Here is a 16,589-nt window from a genome sequence, read left to right on the forward strand (position 1 = left end):
TGTAAGGTGACATTAAGCCCAGCTTAGTAATGGAGAGGTGTCAATAAGACACCTATCTATTACTAATCCTATAGTTGTTAAATGGTTAAAAAACACCACACAGTAAGAATAAAGTATTTTAATGAAATCGTACACCACACAGTTTTTCCATCTTTATTACACTGCTAATCCAAGCGACGCCCTCGATCTCCTGTAAAAAAATAATAAACCAACAATATACCATACCTGTCCGGCGTTCAGTACCACGGCGTAATCCATATCTGGGGAATGTACAGCATACAACCAGAGTGGTGCTAATGTGACCACTTCAGCTGTAAACTACTGGGGAATGAATGAGAAGCAGCGGGCACATGCTCAGTAACTAGCGGTGACGTCACTGAGTCTGTGCTCATTGCCAGCATGAACTCCTGTCACCTCAGGACCATGGGAGAATGCAAGTGATGAGGTCACGGCAGATCAAGCTCTGTCACAGTGACCTCATCACTTGCATTCTCCCATGGTCCTGATGTCACAGCAGGTCAATTTATCATTCATTCATTCATTCTCCTCTGCTCACACTGCTCGCACTGATCACGGCAGAGCAGGGGAGAATGGATGAAGGCCGCGTTACAGTATTGCTTCTTCCCCGGCGGCCGGCTGTGTGGTACTGATGCGGCACACGGGTGGCACACGGTTGCCACACGTGTGCCGCACATAGTACACACACAGACACTGATATCTCCGGTACTGTTTTTTCCTGGTAGTGGAAATATCAGGATGTGTGAAACTGGCCTTAAATAAAGCTGCTTTGTTTTTGAAATTTTCTGGTATTTTGATTTCACTGAACTTTATTGACATATAGGTGCGGATCACGTGCATTTTTGCTGCATTTCTCCTGCAAAAGCGCACTAAAAACACACGCGTTTTTTACTTGTGGATATTTTGCATCTAAAGTAAGTCTATGGGGAAAATTCGCATGGAAAACTCAGCCTGCCACAAGAGAAATTGACATGCTGCAGATTTAAAAAAGAAGGGCAGTGGGTAGGAGATTTCTACAAATCCCATCCCCTTTGCTGGAACTATAAGATGCTGTGTTTTTGACGCAGGGAAAACGTGCAGCATCAAAAACAGCTCCTCGTGGGAACATAGCCTTAGGCCACCTTCAAATGATATGTCTTGTGAGCTCCTTTTAACTGCTTAGGTTATCAAAGTTAAAGGAAATAACCTGACTTAAAGCCGCTAAGGGTCCGTGCCCACGATCCAGTATACCAGCGATTTGGATGCAGCTCGCTTGCGCTGCGTTCAAACCGCTGCATTCTAGATTAAAAGCACAGTGAATGGGATGTATAGAATTCCCATGCCCACTATACTATTTGACGCTGTGTAAACTCACCCGCCATGCGGATTTACCTGTGTGATTGAATATTCGCTGCGTCCAAATTGCTGTTATTTCCTGATAGTGGGCACATACCCTTACTTTTTTCTATATAAGTAAAAAAAACTTGTAGGTGTCACAAAAGATGACTGAGAAGACACCAAAATAGACAGTTCAGGACAAAAACGTGGGTGGGGTCCTGATGTGCTTTCATTCCGAAAAACACGCTGAGTTCGCACATGTCCAAAAGACGTTGTGGGCACGTGCCCTTCGAGTAGGTTCACACAAGTGGGTCGCCCTCCCAGGGCTGTGGGGTACTCGGTACCGGGCCGGTGTCAGCGGGATGTGTCACAGCAGCGGTGACCCGGTCCGTGGCCCTGGGCGCCCAATTAATGGGGGAAATTGAATGGTAGAATGTAGTGAATGGAATAGTTTGTGACGCCACCTGTTGTGCTCGGCAAGAGAGGTGTTAAGCCGACGCTGCATGCAGATCCGCTGGGACTGGTGGTATGGTGCAGCAAATATGTAAAAGCTCCCCACAGGTGAAGCTGTAGTCCCAGGGCAGTATAGATGTGGTTGGCACGGGGATGTAGCTGTGCCGGGTGCGATGGCACAAGAATGAATGGAGGACAACAGGGCTTGTAGTTCCAAAGCTTTACTCACAGTCTGTAGTGCACACAGGTGCCTGCCTCCGTGCCGTGTCCTCCGGGTCAGGGACTCAGTCAACCTCCAGGCAAGATGGCATGCTCCCTTCCAACGCTCCGCCAACAAGTACCTTTCTGAACATCTCCTCTTATAGCGACTTTAAGTGTGAAGATCTCCTAGTACTGAGTTACACTGGAGTTCCTCCTGACAGATGTTCCCAAGAACTCTTCTTGTACGGCAGACAGCTGTAGCCTGCTTCGGGGACTACTCACTCCTGAGTCCCGGATCACTATCCAAGTTGCTGTTGTGCCCCAAGTCTTAGATGGGAGTAGTGCATTTACAGCCCACTACTCCACTGGTGTCTGCTGCAGGACCATTAGCATCCATACAACCTCGGGGACCGGGCCCCGGCCTTGCGCTAAGAACTTCTACGCAGGGTTCTCTCCTAACCCACGTCCTCTGTTCCCTTTTACTCCTTCGTTCCGTACTAATCTCTCTCTCTTATGGAAGATCAGGTTTCAGTTCAATGTCTTTCTCCTTCTTTCCTTTCCCGTGCCAGCAGACCCAGGTCACTGAGATCTGCTGCAGCACCTCTTCCTCCATCCCTCTCTCAGGGATCTTCTTTCCTCACTCCTCTCTGAGTGGCTTCCTCTCCCAGACTGACCTGTAATCCTAAACATTCCTGCTCTTTTATGTGTTCTCAACTCCACCCGCCTCCCAGCACATTTAGCGTTCCAAGCAGGGAACCACCAAAGGTGCTCTGCTACTCTCTAAGCAACGAGCCGCAATGTGGCTTTGCTGAACTACTCTGTTGTGTGGGGTGCGAGTGTTGGAGCGTGGTCAGGAGCCTCCAACTTACCTGGATGGTGGGGCACCACACCTCAGGAGGAGGTGCAGTACCTCTGTGGCGACTGAGCCTCAGGGCGCCACATACCCCCCCCCCTTTAAACACAGCACGTCCACAGGCTGCAAGGCAAACAAAGTTGACATCACAGGAACATACAAATTTTTGTAATGCTGAATAAACATTTCTTATACTAAACTTCCCAATGTGGGAGGCACACACTCCTGAACGTTGCAAACAATTCTTAATTAACTATCTAAAAACTTAAGTCAAAAGTGCAATTTTCAATACAATCCGTAATTCAAAGTGCTATTGTCTGTTTCTCACTATCTCTTTAGTATTCTTCATCAACACATTTCTTTCCATCTTTAGTGCACATTTTCTACTTTCTTTTAACTCTGAGTGACAACAGTGGTGCCTGGTTCATCACCTACATTTCCAATTCTTTATTCTTTATTCAAATCTCTCATCTCTCTGTCAAAACATTGCTAATTCTATATAAAAGCCATTTCCTAGTTACCAATACTCTTATAAGACACATCATTATCAAATACTTCACATTAAAACTTTCAACAATTCTTGTAAACGCTGGACACCGCTCCCAGCCGGGATCTCTTGCAGTGTCCTTTGATTGGAGTCATACTCCAGATGAGGTAGACCTTATCTTCGAAAAGTGTCTATGTAAAACCAAGAGAGGGCACCTAAAGAGGTGCAACTATTTACAATTGCAGTTCTGGACCATTCAACGTTCATGATCTTTATAGTTCAAGTATAAAGGCTGCCAACAAAACTGGGCAACTCTGGAAAAACCAAAACTAAAACATAATAGAAAAACAAAGCACAACTGTACAAATAAACCCTCCTGGGTAACGAGATTTACTAATGGTTGTTGTTTCCTCCTGTGATTTCTGGACTGGAACCGCTACCAGGTGAAATGCTCTGGGTGTCTTCATCTTGTTGCTGGTTGCTTGCCAAAGGGCATGGTGGTGGCAACTGGTGCGATTGCCACCTAGGGCCTTGAAGCTGTGGTAAAGAGAACCCATCATGCACATCGATACCCATCTACTGTTCCTCATGGGTAGGTGGTTCTGTTGCTCTGGTGCGTGGCCTAGCACCAAGGGATGCCGCAGCTTGTTGGCGCTGATAGGCGACTTAATGGGGACTTGGCAGCCACGGGATCCCGAGGTCACTATCCCAAAGTGACCTAGATTCCTCCAATCCCCGAAGGTGCCGAATCGTGCGCACCTGTTCCAGCCGTACCCTTCTCAGTAAGGACCTCTTCCACCTCCCCATTTCCGACAGTCTAGTGCCCCCAGCTGACTCTTCCAACTGCCCCATTTCGAGTTCCCGCAAGCCAGCCTCTGACAACGTGAATTCGGGGGGCAACCCATTAGGAGGGCCGGGGTATATACCTGGTGCCTCCCGGGGGTGCGGTCTCTGCTCCGATGCAGGCATGGTGGCAGAGGACGCCACTTGGTGGGACACCGGGGACGGCGGTGGAACTAACGGCGGCTCTGGGTCCGCAGGGGTCTCTGATGGGACCTGCGCAGCTGCGTCAGGTCCGGGCTGGAGCTCCTCTTCCTCCTCTTCGGCTCCCGGGGCCTCATACAATTCCTCCTGTGGCGGCAGCGAAGGGGCTCCGGATGCTGCCGGTGGTGTAATGGCGGTGGCAGGCTCCAAGGAATCTGCCTGGGGAAGCTCCGGTGCAGCAGCGGTGGGTACCGGTGTCGCGGGTACCGCAGGTGTAGGCCCCTCCTGGGCGCACTGCAGATTCAATGTCCATAGCGCTTTCTGCCTCAGTTGCAGGCGGCGCGTCAGCTGGGCAATTTCATCCTCCAGCTGCTGGCGGTTCATCTCAGATACTGGGTTGGAGCCTTCAGCCATAGCGCCAGGGAGATTCAGCATAACCTCCTTGCGCTCCGCAGGCCTCCTCCCGTCTCTCTCCAAGATGGCATTCTGGCATTCTTCCTGTCTCGGCTCTTTTCCCGCCATTGGCTTCTGCCCCTCCTTCTTGGGGCGGCGTCTTCTTCCAGCGCCTCCATACCAAGCCAGTATACGAACCCCTCGGGGGGTGGGCCATGTGGCTGTCACACAGTAATTCAGGCAGGGGAGGCCCAAGACTTTTCGCGGTCTTTTCCTGGGACCTCCCATATCGTCACGCCCTTCTTCTCCGCACCAGCGGCCATTTTTAATGTTCATTTTACAGTCTATTAAATTGGGTCTTTTTCACATTCTCAAAAGTTTTAAGTCCAACAAATCCTAGGCACACAGAACCCTATGGCATCGGGTCTCGTCATCCTGTTCATGACGCCAAGTTGGGTCGCCCTCCCAGGGCTGTGGGGTACTCGGTACAGGGCCGTGTCGGCAGGATGTGTCACAGCAGCGGCGACCCGGTCCGTGGCCCTGGGCACCCAATTAATGCGGGAAATTGAATGGTAGAATGTAGTGAATAGAATAGTTTGTGACGCCACCTGTGGTGCTCGGCAAGAGAGGTGTTAAGCCGACGCTGCATGCAGATCCGCTGGGACTGGTGGTATGGTGCAGCAAAGATATAAAAGCTCCCCACAGGTGAAGCTGTAGTCCCAGGGCAGTGTAGATGTGGTTGGCACGGGGATGTAGCGGTGCCGGGTGCGTTGGCGCAAGAATGAATGGAGGACACCAGGGCTTGTAGTTCCAAAGCTTTACTCACAGTCTGTAGTGCACACAGGTGCCTGCCTCCGTGCCGTGTCCTCCGGGTCAGGGACTCAGTCAACCTCCAGGCAAGAAGGAATGCTCCCTTCCAACGCTCCGCCAACATGTACCTTTCTGACCATCTCCTCTTATAGCGCCTTTAAGTGTGAAGATCTCCTAGTACTGAGTTACACTGGAGTTCCTCCTGACAGATGTTCCCAAGAACTCTACTTGTACGGCAGACAGCTGTAGCCTGCTTCGGGGACTCCTCACTCCTGAGTCCCAGCTCACTATCCAAGTTGCTGTTGTGCCCCAAGTCTTAGATGGGAGTAGTGCATTTATAGCCCACTACTTCACCGGTGTCTGCTGCCGGACCATTAGCATCCATACAACCTCGGGGACCGGGCCCCGGCCTTGCGCTTACAACTTCTACGCAGGGTTCTCTCCTAACCCACGTCCTCTGTTCCCTTTTACTCCTTTGTTCCGTACTAATCTCTCTCTCTTATGGAAGATCAGGTTTTAGTTCAATGTCTTTCTCCTTCTTTCCTTTCCCATGCCAGCAGACCCAGGTCACTGAGGTCTGCTGCAGCACCTCTTCCTCCATCCCTCTCTCAGGGATCTTCTTTCCTCACTCCTCTCTGAGTGGCTTCCTCTCCCAGACTAAGAAAAAGTGAGGATGATTGACCTCATGGAGATCAACATACGGCACTGCGGAGACACCATCACGTGTTTCTCAACGCAGTGATTCTACAGCACTGCCCCCATCCCTTATGGGAAATATGTAAAACATGCAAAATATATAAGCCGCGGAGACACCATCACATGTTTCTCAACGCAAGCAATGACTAGCCAGGTCTTTCACCGGGAAGGAACAACCACGGGAAGGGCAGTCTCAAATGAAGGAAACCACCTATGCCAAAACATGGTATCCATCCACAGACAGCTGTTTCGGGGTATTGCCCCTCATCAGTGTGGAGTAGGAAACTGGCTAGTAGGAGCAATGCCTAGTAAAAGACTAAGAAAAAGTGAGGATGATTGACCTCATGGAGATCAACACCCGGCACTGCGGAGACACCATCACGTGTTTCTCAACGCAGTGATTCTAGAGCACTGCCCCCATCCCTTATGGGAAATATGTAAAACATGCAAAATATATAAGCCGCGGAGACACCATCACATGTTTCTCAACGCAAGCAATGACTAGCCAGGTCTTTCACCGGGAAGGAACAACCACAGGAAGGGCAGTCTCCAATGAAGGAAACCATCTATGCCAAAACATGGTATCCATCCACAGACAGCTGTTTCGGGGTATTGCCCCTCATCAGTGTGGAGTAGGAAACTGGCTAGTAGGAGCAATGCCTAGTAAAAGACTAAGAAAAAGTGAGGATGATTGACCTCATGGAGATCAACATCCGGCACTGCGGAGACACCATCACGTGTTTCTCAACGCAGTGATTCTAGAGCACTGCCCCCATCCCTTATGGGAAATATGTAAAACATGTAAAATATATAAGCCGCGGAGACACCATCACATGTTTCTCAACGCAAGCAATGGGAAGGGCAGTCTCCAATGAAGGAAACCACCTATGCCAAAACATGGTATCCATCCACAGACAGCTGTTTCGGGGTATTGCCCCTCATCAGTGTGGAGGGGCAATACCCCGAAACAGCTGTCTGTGGATGGATACCATGTTTTGGCATAGGTGGTTTCCTTCATTGGAGACTGCCCTTCCCGTGGTTGTTCCTTCCCGGTGAAAGACCTGGCTAGTCATTGCTTGCGTTGAGAAACATGTGATGGTGTCTCCGCGGCTTATATATTTTTCATGTTTTACATATTTCCCATAAGGGATGGGGGCAGTGCTCTAGAATCACTGCGTTGAGAAACACGTGATGGTGTCTCCGCAGTGCCGGATGTTGCTCTCCATGAGGTCAATCATCCTCAATTTTTCTTAGTCTTTTACTAGGCATTGCTCCTACTAGCCAGTTTCCTACTCCACACTGATGAGGGGCAATACCCCGAAACAGCTGTCTGTGGATGGATACCATGTTTTGGCATAGGTGGTTTCCTTCATTGGAGACTGCCCTTCCCGTGGTTGTTCCTTCCCGGTGAAAGACCTGGCTAGTCATTGCTTGCGTTGAGAAACATGTGATGGTGTCTCTGCGACTTATATATTTTGCATGTTTTACATATTTCCCATAAGGGATGGGGGCAGTGCTCTAGAATCACTGCGTTGAGAAACACGTGATGGTGTCTCCGCAGTGCCGGATGTTGATCTCCATGAGGTCAATCATCCTCACTTTTTCTTAGTCTTTTACTAGGCATTGCTTTTACTAGCCAGTTTCCTACTCCACACTGATGAAGGGCAATACCCCGAAACAGCTGTCTGTGGATGGATAGCATGTTTTGGCATAGGTGGTTTCCTTCATTGGAGACTGCCCTTCCCGTGGTTGTTCCTTCCCGGTGAAAGACCTGGCTAGTCATTGCTTGCGTTGAGAAACATGTGATGGTGTCTCCGCGGCTTATATATTTTGCATGTTTTACATATTTCCCATAAGGGATGGGGGCAGTGCTCTAGAATCACTGTGTTGAGAAACACGTGATGGTGTCTCCGCAGTGCCGGATGTTGATCTCCATGAGGTCAATCATCCTCACTTTTTCTTAGTCTTTTACTAGGCATTGCTCCTACTAGCCAGTTTCCTACTCGACACTGATGAGGGGCAATACCCCGAAACAGCTGTCTGTGGATGGATACCATGTTTTGGCATAGGTGGTTTCCTTCATTGGAGACTGCCCTTCCCGTGGTTGTTCCTTCCCGGTGAAAGACCTGGCTAGTCATTGCTTGCGTTGAGAAACATGTGATGGTGTCTTCGCGGCTTATATATTTTGCATGTTTTACATATTTCCCATAAGGGATGGGGGCAGTGCTCTAGAATCACTGTGTTGAGAAACACGTGATGGTGTCTCCGCAGTGCCAGATGTTGATCTCCATGAGGTCAATCATCCTCACTTTTTCTTAGTCTTTTACTAGGCATTGCTCCTACTAGCCAGTTTCCTACTCCACACTGATGAGGGGCAATACCCCGAAACAGCTGTCTGTGGATGGATACCATGTTTTGGCATAGGTGGTTTCCTTCATTGGAGACTGCCCTTCCCGTGGTTGTTCCTTCCCGGTGAAAGACCTGGCTAGTCATTGCTTGCGTTGAGAAACATGTGATGGTGTCTCAGCGGCTTATATATTTTGTATCCTCTCCCAGACTGACCTGTAATCCTAAACATTCCCGCTCTTTTATGTATTCTCAACTCTACCCGCCTCCCAGCACATTTAGTGTTCCAAGCAGGGACCACCAAAGGTGCTCTGCTACTCTCTAAGCAAGGAGCCGCAATGTGGCTTTGCTGAACTACTCTGTTGTATGGGGTGCGAGTGTTGGAGCGTGGTCAGGAGCCTCCAACTTACCTGGATGGTGGGGCACCACACCTCAGGAGGAGGTGCAGTACCTCTGTGGCGACTGAGCCTCAGGGCGCCACACAAGCATATAAAAAATGGTTTAGGGCCTCATCCAGAAAAGTGGGATGATTTTTTTCTCTCACTTGTCATTCGTGTGCGGTCCATATACAAGCCATATATTTACAGCAGCAGCTATTATTCATTTACAAGACCAATTACTGTACAGTTTCCGATGTTACAGAATTGTAATGTATGGGCAGGGACACACTGGCGAATTTTTCGTCCGAGAATCGGATCGTAAAACTTGCCCTGGCCGGCACCTCACCTGACCTGAACTTGACAGCTGCCTAGTAATCCTGTCACGGTCACGTGTGTCTGGACGCAGCGAGTACCGCAAGGCGAACCCATATGACACACGTGACCCTGGATACACCGCCTCCAGTTGGGCGAATTTAAATAATAAAACGTGAAGCTGGATACGCCGTCTCCAACTGGCAAATTTAGGTATTACACGTTATACATACTGTAGTCTGGAAACCCCGCCTCCAGTAAGGCAAATTTAAATAATAAAGGGGGAGCCTGGGTAACATTAACAATGGTGGGCCCTGCAATAGGGAATAGGGAAGTGGAGACCTCCTGTACTCCCCTGAGCCAGTGTCCCTGCACTCCTAACATTCCCTATGCCGGTTCCGCACCGGGTGACACACAGGAACCTAAAAACCCTAGCTCGCCCTGAACCTAAACCCTCACTATGGAATTGGTCGGTGCGAAAACTAATCCCACCACTGCACTAAACACACATGAGGGAAAATGACAATACAGGGGAAACACCACTTAGCTTTGCTCTGTTGCGTACGCTCCTAGCAACAGAGCCCACCACCTGTGTGCATCTTCTCCTCCACCCGGATACATCACCATAACTGGATCCTTCACCATAGTGCAGCCTTGGAGCAGAGTCCACCACCAATTGCAGAAGTCCAGTAACAGAGTCCCAAAGATGAGTTCAGCTCCTGCCCAAAAAGTCAGCATGCTTGAGTCCAGCTCTCAGCAACCAAGTCCTGCATGCTGAGTGCAACTCTCTCCATAGTCGTCACTCCACCAAGCCATGCAAGCACTTCCTGCCGACACCATAAACTGTGACTCCACCATGCCATGCCAGACCTTCTTGCAGACCACATAGCTGCCACACGTCCCCTCTGGCTGGGCTGCGCAGTACTCATGTTCAGCTCCTTCCTCACCCAGGCTTGCTTCCCAAATGACAAACACACAATATCTCCAACAGTGATTGAACACACCTGGCTCTCTTTTATAGAGCCTAACACCTGATTTATAATTACGTGCACTAAACCAAAGAAACTAAAGTGCACTACCACTCACCACCACCGGGCCAACTTAGAATGAACGACACCACATGTAATAATTCTAATGGCCACCGGGGGCAATCACACCTCTTTGGCACCTAGCCAAAGGAAAAAAAGTTCACTTATCCATTTAAACTGTCAGATCCACGCTGGATCATGACAAATCCATCACGTTGTCATGCTCAGGTCAGGAGAGGTGCCAGCCAGGGCAAGTTTTACGATCTGATTCTCGGACGAAAAATTTGCCAGTGTGTCTCTGCCCTATCTGTAACAATCGGACGCTGTACTGTGGCTCCATATGGCAGCATTTATTCGTGCACCCACAGACAGGAATGTGTGAGTCTCGTCCAATTTACGGAAGAAACTAGAGCAAGCTGTGTTTTTTTTTACACGCGCAGATTCAGTCAGTGAAAAAAATCGCTCATCTGCACTGCCCCATTGAATAATGTGGCGCCCCCAGGAGTATGGCCGCCACAGTGGCTTTGCCTGCCTCCAGGGAGGGTAATGCCAGGCTTGGAAGCAGTGAAGGGTCTCTCTCGCAGTTAACCTATACATGCAACACAGTTCCACTCCAGGCCAGCAGGGGGGACTCTGAACAGGAATTGAAGGGAGGAGTGCTCTCTGAGGGCCAGGAGGAAGGAGTGGTCAGTTAGTCTGCGGAGGGTGAAGTGTGCAGACGTGTGGAAGAAGCGCTGAGATAGAGCTGAGAGGAAGAGCTCATCTCCCGTAAGAGCGCATGAACTGGAGCCTGGTCTCCACGGTGGTATGGACATTGATGGTCCTACAGTAGACACCAGAGGAGTTGAAGGCTGTAAATGCAATACTCCCATCTAAGACTTGAGGGCACAACAGCAACATGGATATTGAGCCGGGACTCAGGAGTGAGGAGTCCCTGGAACAGGCTACAGTTGTCTGTCGTGCAAGTAGAGTTCTTAGGAACATCTGACAGGAGGAACTCCAGTGTAACTCAGTACTGGAGGTCCCTCAAGTAGGCGCTAGGAAGGAGACTGCACAGCCCATCTGCTGAGAGAGAATTCCTGAGTTGCTTCCAGGCTAGCCTGCTCTGGTACCATCTGTAATCAGGACCCTGGACTGCATTTATCAAGTAAAGGTACAGAAATTTCACCCTGCAGTGTGTCTTGTCTGCTTCCTACCTTTCTGGCACCGCTACATCCCCGTGCCAACCACATCTACACTGCCCTGGGACTACAGCTTCACCTGTGGGGAGCTTTTACATCTTTGCTGCACCATACCACCAGTCCCAGCAGATCTGCATGCAGCGTCGGCTTAACACCTCTCTTGCCGAACACCACAGGTGGCGTCACGAACTATTCCATTCACTACATTCCACCATTCAATTTCCCCCACGGACCGGGTCACTGCTGCTGTGACACATCCCGCCGACACCGTCCTGGTACCGAGTACCCCACAGCCCTGGGAGGGCGACCCAATAACATTGGTCCGAATGCGATCTGTTTTTTTCACAGACAGCACTCAGATCCGTAGATGGCCGGATGGTCAGGTTTGAGATTTTCTAACAACGCTCATTCCCAAATCATCAGCCCATCTAAAAGCAGCATTATGCCACGTGGACACCTCAGTAGCTGTAAGGCTGGATTGATAAATACAGACGTGGTGACGTGTTTCCATTACTCTTTCCTTTGACTGTTCCTCTCCTGGTTTTGGCTTACACATATAAAGGTCAAAAACTGACCAAATACTGACTTTGTGAACATGGCCTTATGCTAGGTTCACATTAGCGTTCGAGTCTGCAGTGTGGTGCTGAGTACTTATTTCCTTAAGCTCAGCCTACTTCCGCCAAACGCACAGAAAAGCAACACGTTGCGTTCAGCGGGCACGTCAAAACGACGCCCGCGGACGCATCCGCATACAACATATGTCCCTGCGTACACAATGTTACAGATAGGTACGCAGGACTCATGCGGAAGTAGGCGGAGCTTAAGGAAAGAAGTCCGCAGCCCTACGCTGCAGACACAAACGTTAGTGTGTAACCGGCCTTAGTCCGGCTGCTGAAACTACGACTGTTGAGAGTTCATTTTTCCCCTCACCATTGAGGTCTGATGAACTCCCTCCTCTAGTGAAAGAAGGTAGTGAGACTGATTACCAAACACCTGGGCAGCTGGATGATGACTGGGTGGCTGGAATTGAGGACTCGATATAAGGCTGCCGACGCCCTTCTTCCTGGCTGGTGATTTTCCTGCTGGATTCCTGGAGACCAGTCTGATTCCTGCATCTCAAAGCTAAGTTTTTCTGCTCTGCCTTGTACTCTTCAGTTTTGTTTTTGTTTTGCCTTGTTTTTTGGGAGTTCTGCCATCCCCGGCCGGGGGTGAGCTGGATTCCATTTTTGTCTCTGATCTGTTGATATTTTGCTCTGTCTTCAGAATATACCTGAGTGCTGATATAGTCTTTTGAAGCCTAGCGACTTCAGGGCCTGTTTTTCCTATCAGTCGGTTGGCTCATTTTGATAGGGTTTTTGCGGATGGCAGACAGCAGCTTTCCTATCCTGTCCTATGTAGTTAGCTTGGGCCCCATCATTTGCTCAACCTATCTTTCTATCTGTGTTAGTGTTTTCATCTTGCTTCACCGTCATTATATGTTGGGGGCTGCCTATTGCTTTGGGGTCTGCTCTGGGGCAGTTTAGTTTTTCCCCTTTCTGTCTTTAGGCTATATAGTTCTCCGGCTGTGATCGAGGGGTCTAGGGCACCGTAGGAACCCCCCACGGCTACTGCTAGTTGTTGTGGATAGGTTCAGGGGTCTGCAATCCGATAGCTGCCACCCTCTTTGGTTTTTCTGGACTTAGCTGGTATTTTTTTTTTTCCTCCTTCGGTGGCTCATCATAACATACGACCACCAGTCCGCCCTTATTGTTGCTGGAGGTAGCCCACAGCCACATTGCTCCTGCAGGTGGCATGTAATACAGTAGATGGCACCCAGTGAATTGTAAGGCCCCCATGTATTTGTGGCACCCCTGAGGCTCAGTCGCCACAGAGGTACTGCACCTTCTCCTAAGGTGTGGTGCCCCACCATCCAGGTAAGTTGGAGGCTCCTGACCACGCTCCAACAGTCGCACCCCACACAATAGAGAAGTTCAGCAAAATCACATTGCGGCTCCTTGCTTAGAGAGAGGCAGAGCACCTTTGGTGGTTCCCTGCTTGGAACACTAGATGTGCTGGGAGGTGGGTGGAGTTCAGAATATATATATGAGCGAGATGGTTTAGGATTACAGGTCAGCCTGACAAGAGGTCAGTGAGAGAGGAAGCCACTCGGGAGGAGTGGGGTTCTCTGGAAGAGGGATGGAGGAAGGAGTGCTGCAGCTGCCTCAGTGATCTGAGCCAGCTGGCACGGGAAAGGAAAGAAGGAGAATACATTGAACTGAAGCCTGAGCTTCCATAGAAGGGAAAAGACAAGTACAGAACGTAGGAGTAAAAGGGAACATAGAGGACGTGGGTTAGAGGAAGAACCTTGCCTAGAAGTTCTAAGCGCAAGGACGGGGCCCGGTCCCCGAGGTTGTATGGACACTAATGGTTCTGCAGCAGACACCGGTGGAGTAGTGGGCTGTAAATGCACTACTCCCATCTAAGGCTAGTTTCACATTAGCGTTTACGGCCGCAACGTCGGGCTGCGCACGGCCGCCGCTAAGCCCCGCCCCCTGCCACGCCTCCGCTGCATGCGTCCTGCGTCCCCTATCTTTATCACTGGGGACGCAGGCCGTGCGCAGTATGCGTTTGGCGGCGTATGCGTCCTTTTGACGGTGCGCCGAGCGCAACCAAATTGCAACAGGTTGGTTTGGCGCTGGTCGGCGCACCGTCAAAAGGACACATGCACCGCCAAACGCATACTGCGCACGGCCTGCGTCCCCAGTGATAAAGATAGGGGACACAGGACGCATGCAGCGACTTTCGCCCGTAGGCGGAGCTACCGGCGGACGCGCAGCAGGGGGCAGGGCTTAGCGGTGGCCGTGCGCAGCCCGACGCTGCGGCCGTAAACGCTAATGTGAAACTAGCCTAAGACTTGAGGGCACAACAGCAACACGGATAGAGAGCCGGGACTCAGGAGTAGAGAGTCCCCGAAGCAGGCTACAGCTGTCTGCCGTGCAAGTAGAGTTCTTGGGAACATCTGTCAGGAGGAACTCCAGTGTAACACAGTACTAGGAGATCTTCACACTTAAAGGCGCTATAGAGGAGACGTTCAGAAAAGGCACATGGGTTGGCGGAGCGTGGAAGGGAGTATTCCATCTTGCCTGGAGGTTGACTGAGTCCCTGACCCGGAGGACACGGCACAGAGACGTGCACTACAGACTGTGAGTAAAGCTTTGGAACTACATACCCTGGTGTCATCCATTCCTTCCTGCGTCTGTCCGCCTGGCACTGCTACATCCCCTGCGCCGGACACTACACCATCTAAGTGTCTCCACACCTACACTGCCCTGGGACAACAGCCCTGCCTGTGGAGGGCTATACCATCCTTGCTGCACCGTACCATCTGTCCCAGAGGATCTGTCTGCGTCGGCTTAACACCTCCCTTGCCGAACACCACAGGTGGTGTCACAAACTATTCATTTAGCAACATTCAAACCATTCACATCTTTCTATTACTTAGGCGCCTAGGGCCACGGTCCGGGTCACCGTCACTGTGACACATCCCACTGATACCGGCCCGGTACCGAGTACCCCGCAGCCATGGGAGGGCGACCCATATTAGTGCCAGCATTGTCACAACCCCTGTCATTCTGGGGAGGTCACTAAGGGGGCAATCACAGGGATCATGAGAAAAGGCTTCAGTATTTGTCTTTTCACTCTGGATGCAAATATTAGAAATGTATTTATGATATACGTGTAGCTGCCCAGAAGAAAAAAAATAAGTAATTGAAACATTTGTTGCCACTGCAAGACCTAACAAGTGACAGAGTGAAATGTCTGCACTGTGCTGCCCATCTCCTCTACTGTCCACATGTGAGAACAAGCCCCTAACGTATGTCAGAAGTCGTGAGAGACATGTAGCCCAAATGGAAGAAAAAAAGCAAAAAATCTAGGTCCACGGTGACGTCATAGGATCTCGCTGCAGCAGAGCCCGCCCCTCTGCACGGCTGCATGACGTCACTGGCCCGCCCCCTCCTGCGCTGCAGAGCTTGTCAGGCTGCACAGGCTACTACATCGCCAATGAAGTAAGAGCCAGCTGCAACATCTCAGCACATCCCGAGCGGGCACACAGGGCGTACAAGCGGGCACCGCACCGAGCACATCATGGGTAAGTGGCCCCCGCTCTCCGGTCTGTGAGATCTGCCAGTATGCCGCAATCCGCTATCTGCTCTGAGGCTGAGCCGAACTTTGCAAAGTTTCACCCCAGTCAGCCTGTATGGGAATATATCAGGTGTGAGGGCACCAGCAGTCCTGTATGGGGGTGTATCAGGTGTGAGGGCACCAGCAGTCCTGTATGGGGATGTATCAGGTGTGAGGGCACCAGCAGTCCTGTATGGGGATGTATCAGGTGTGAGGGCACCAGCAGTCCTGTATGGGAATATATCAGGTGTGAGGGCACCAGCAGTCCTGTATGGGGATGTATCAGGTGTGAGGGCACCAGCAGTCCTGTATGGGGATGTATCAGGTGTGAGGGCACCAGCAGTCCTGTATGGGGGTGTATCAGGTGTGAGGGCACCAGCAGTCCTGTATGGGGATGTATCAGGTGTGAGGGCACCAGCAGTCCTGTATGGGAATGTATCAGGTGTGAGGGCACCAGCAGTCCTGTATGGGGATGTATCAGGTGTGAGGGCTCCAGCAGTCCTGTATGGGGATGTATCAGGTGTGAGGGCACCAGCAGTCCTGTATGGGGGGGGGGTGTATCAGGTGTGAGGGCACCAGCAGTCCTGTATGGGGATGTATCAGGTGTGAGGGCACCAGCAGTCCTGTATGGGGGGGGGGTGTATCAGGTGTGAGGGCACCAGCAGTCCTGTATGGGGATGTATCAGGTGTGAGGGCACCAGCAGTCCTCTATGGGGGTGTATCAGGTGTGAGGGCACCAGCAGTCCTGTATGGGAATATATCAGGTGTGAGGGCACCAGCAGTCCTGTATGGGGATGTATCAGGTGTGAGGGCACCAGCAGTCCTGTATGGGAATGTATCAGGTGTGAGGGCACCAGCAGTCCTGTATGGGGGTGTATCAGGTGTGAGGGCACCAGCAGTCCTGTATGGGGATGTATCAGGTGTGAGGGCACCAGCAGTCCTGTATGGGAATGTATCAGGTGTGAGGGC

The 16,589-nt window shown here is 50.8% G+C and overlaps 1 protein-coding gene across 3 annotated transcripts in view; it reads left to right on the forward strand.

Annotated features, from left to right (window-relative positions):
- Positions 1 to 15,434: 15,434 nt before the first annotated feature.
- The window catches only part of GPM6B (glycoprotein M6B), a 224,795-nt gene continuing 223,640 nt past the window's right edge, over positions 15,435 to 16,589 (forward strand). Inside the window, exon 1 of one of the 3 annotated variants that reach the window (XM_073586216.1) lies at positions 15,435 to 15,588. In XM_073586216.1, coding sequence (XP_073442317.1) covers positions 15,585 to 15,588 — 4 coding nt within the window. In that variant the 5' untranslated portion in view covers positions 15,435 to 15,584. The remainder of the gene's footprint in view (positions 15,589 to 16,589) is intronic. The other 2 variants (XM_073586215.1, XM_073586212.1) reach the window with 2 other exon arrangements.

Source organism: Dendrobates tinctorius, unplaced genomic scaffold, assembly GCF_039654945.1.
Source record: "Dendrobates tinctorius isolate UK_male_01 unplaced genomic scaffold, ASM3965494v1 ptg000091l, whole genome shotgun sequence".
In the NCBI taxonomy this organism is placed as follows: Eukaryota; Metazoa; Chordata; class Amphibia; order Anura; family Dendrobatidae; genus Dendrobates; species Dendrobates tinctorius.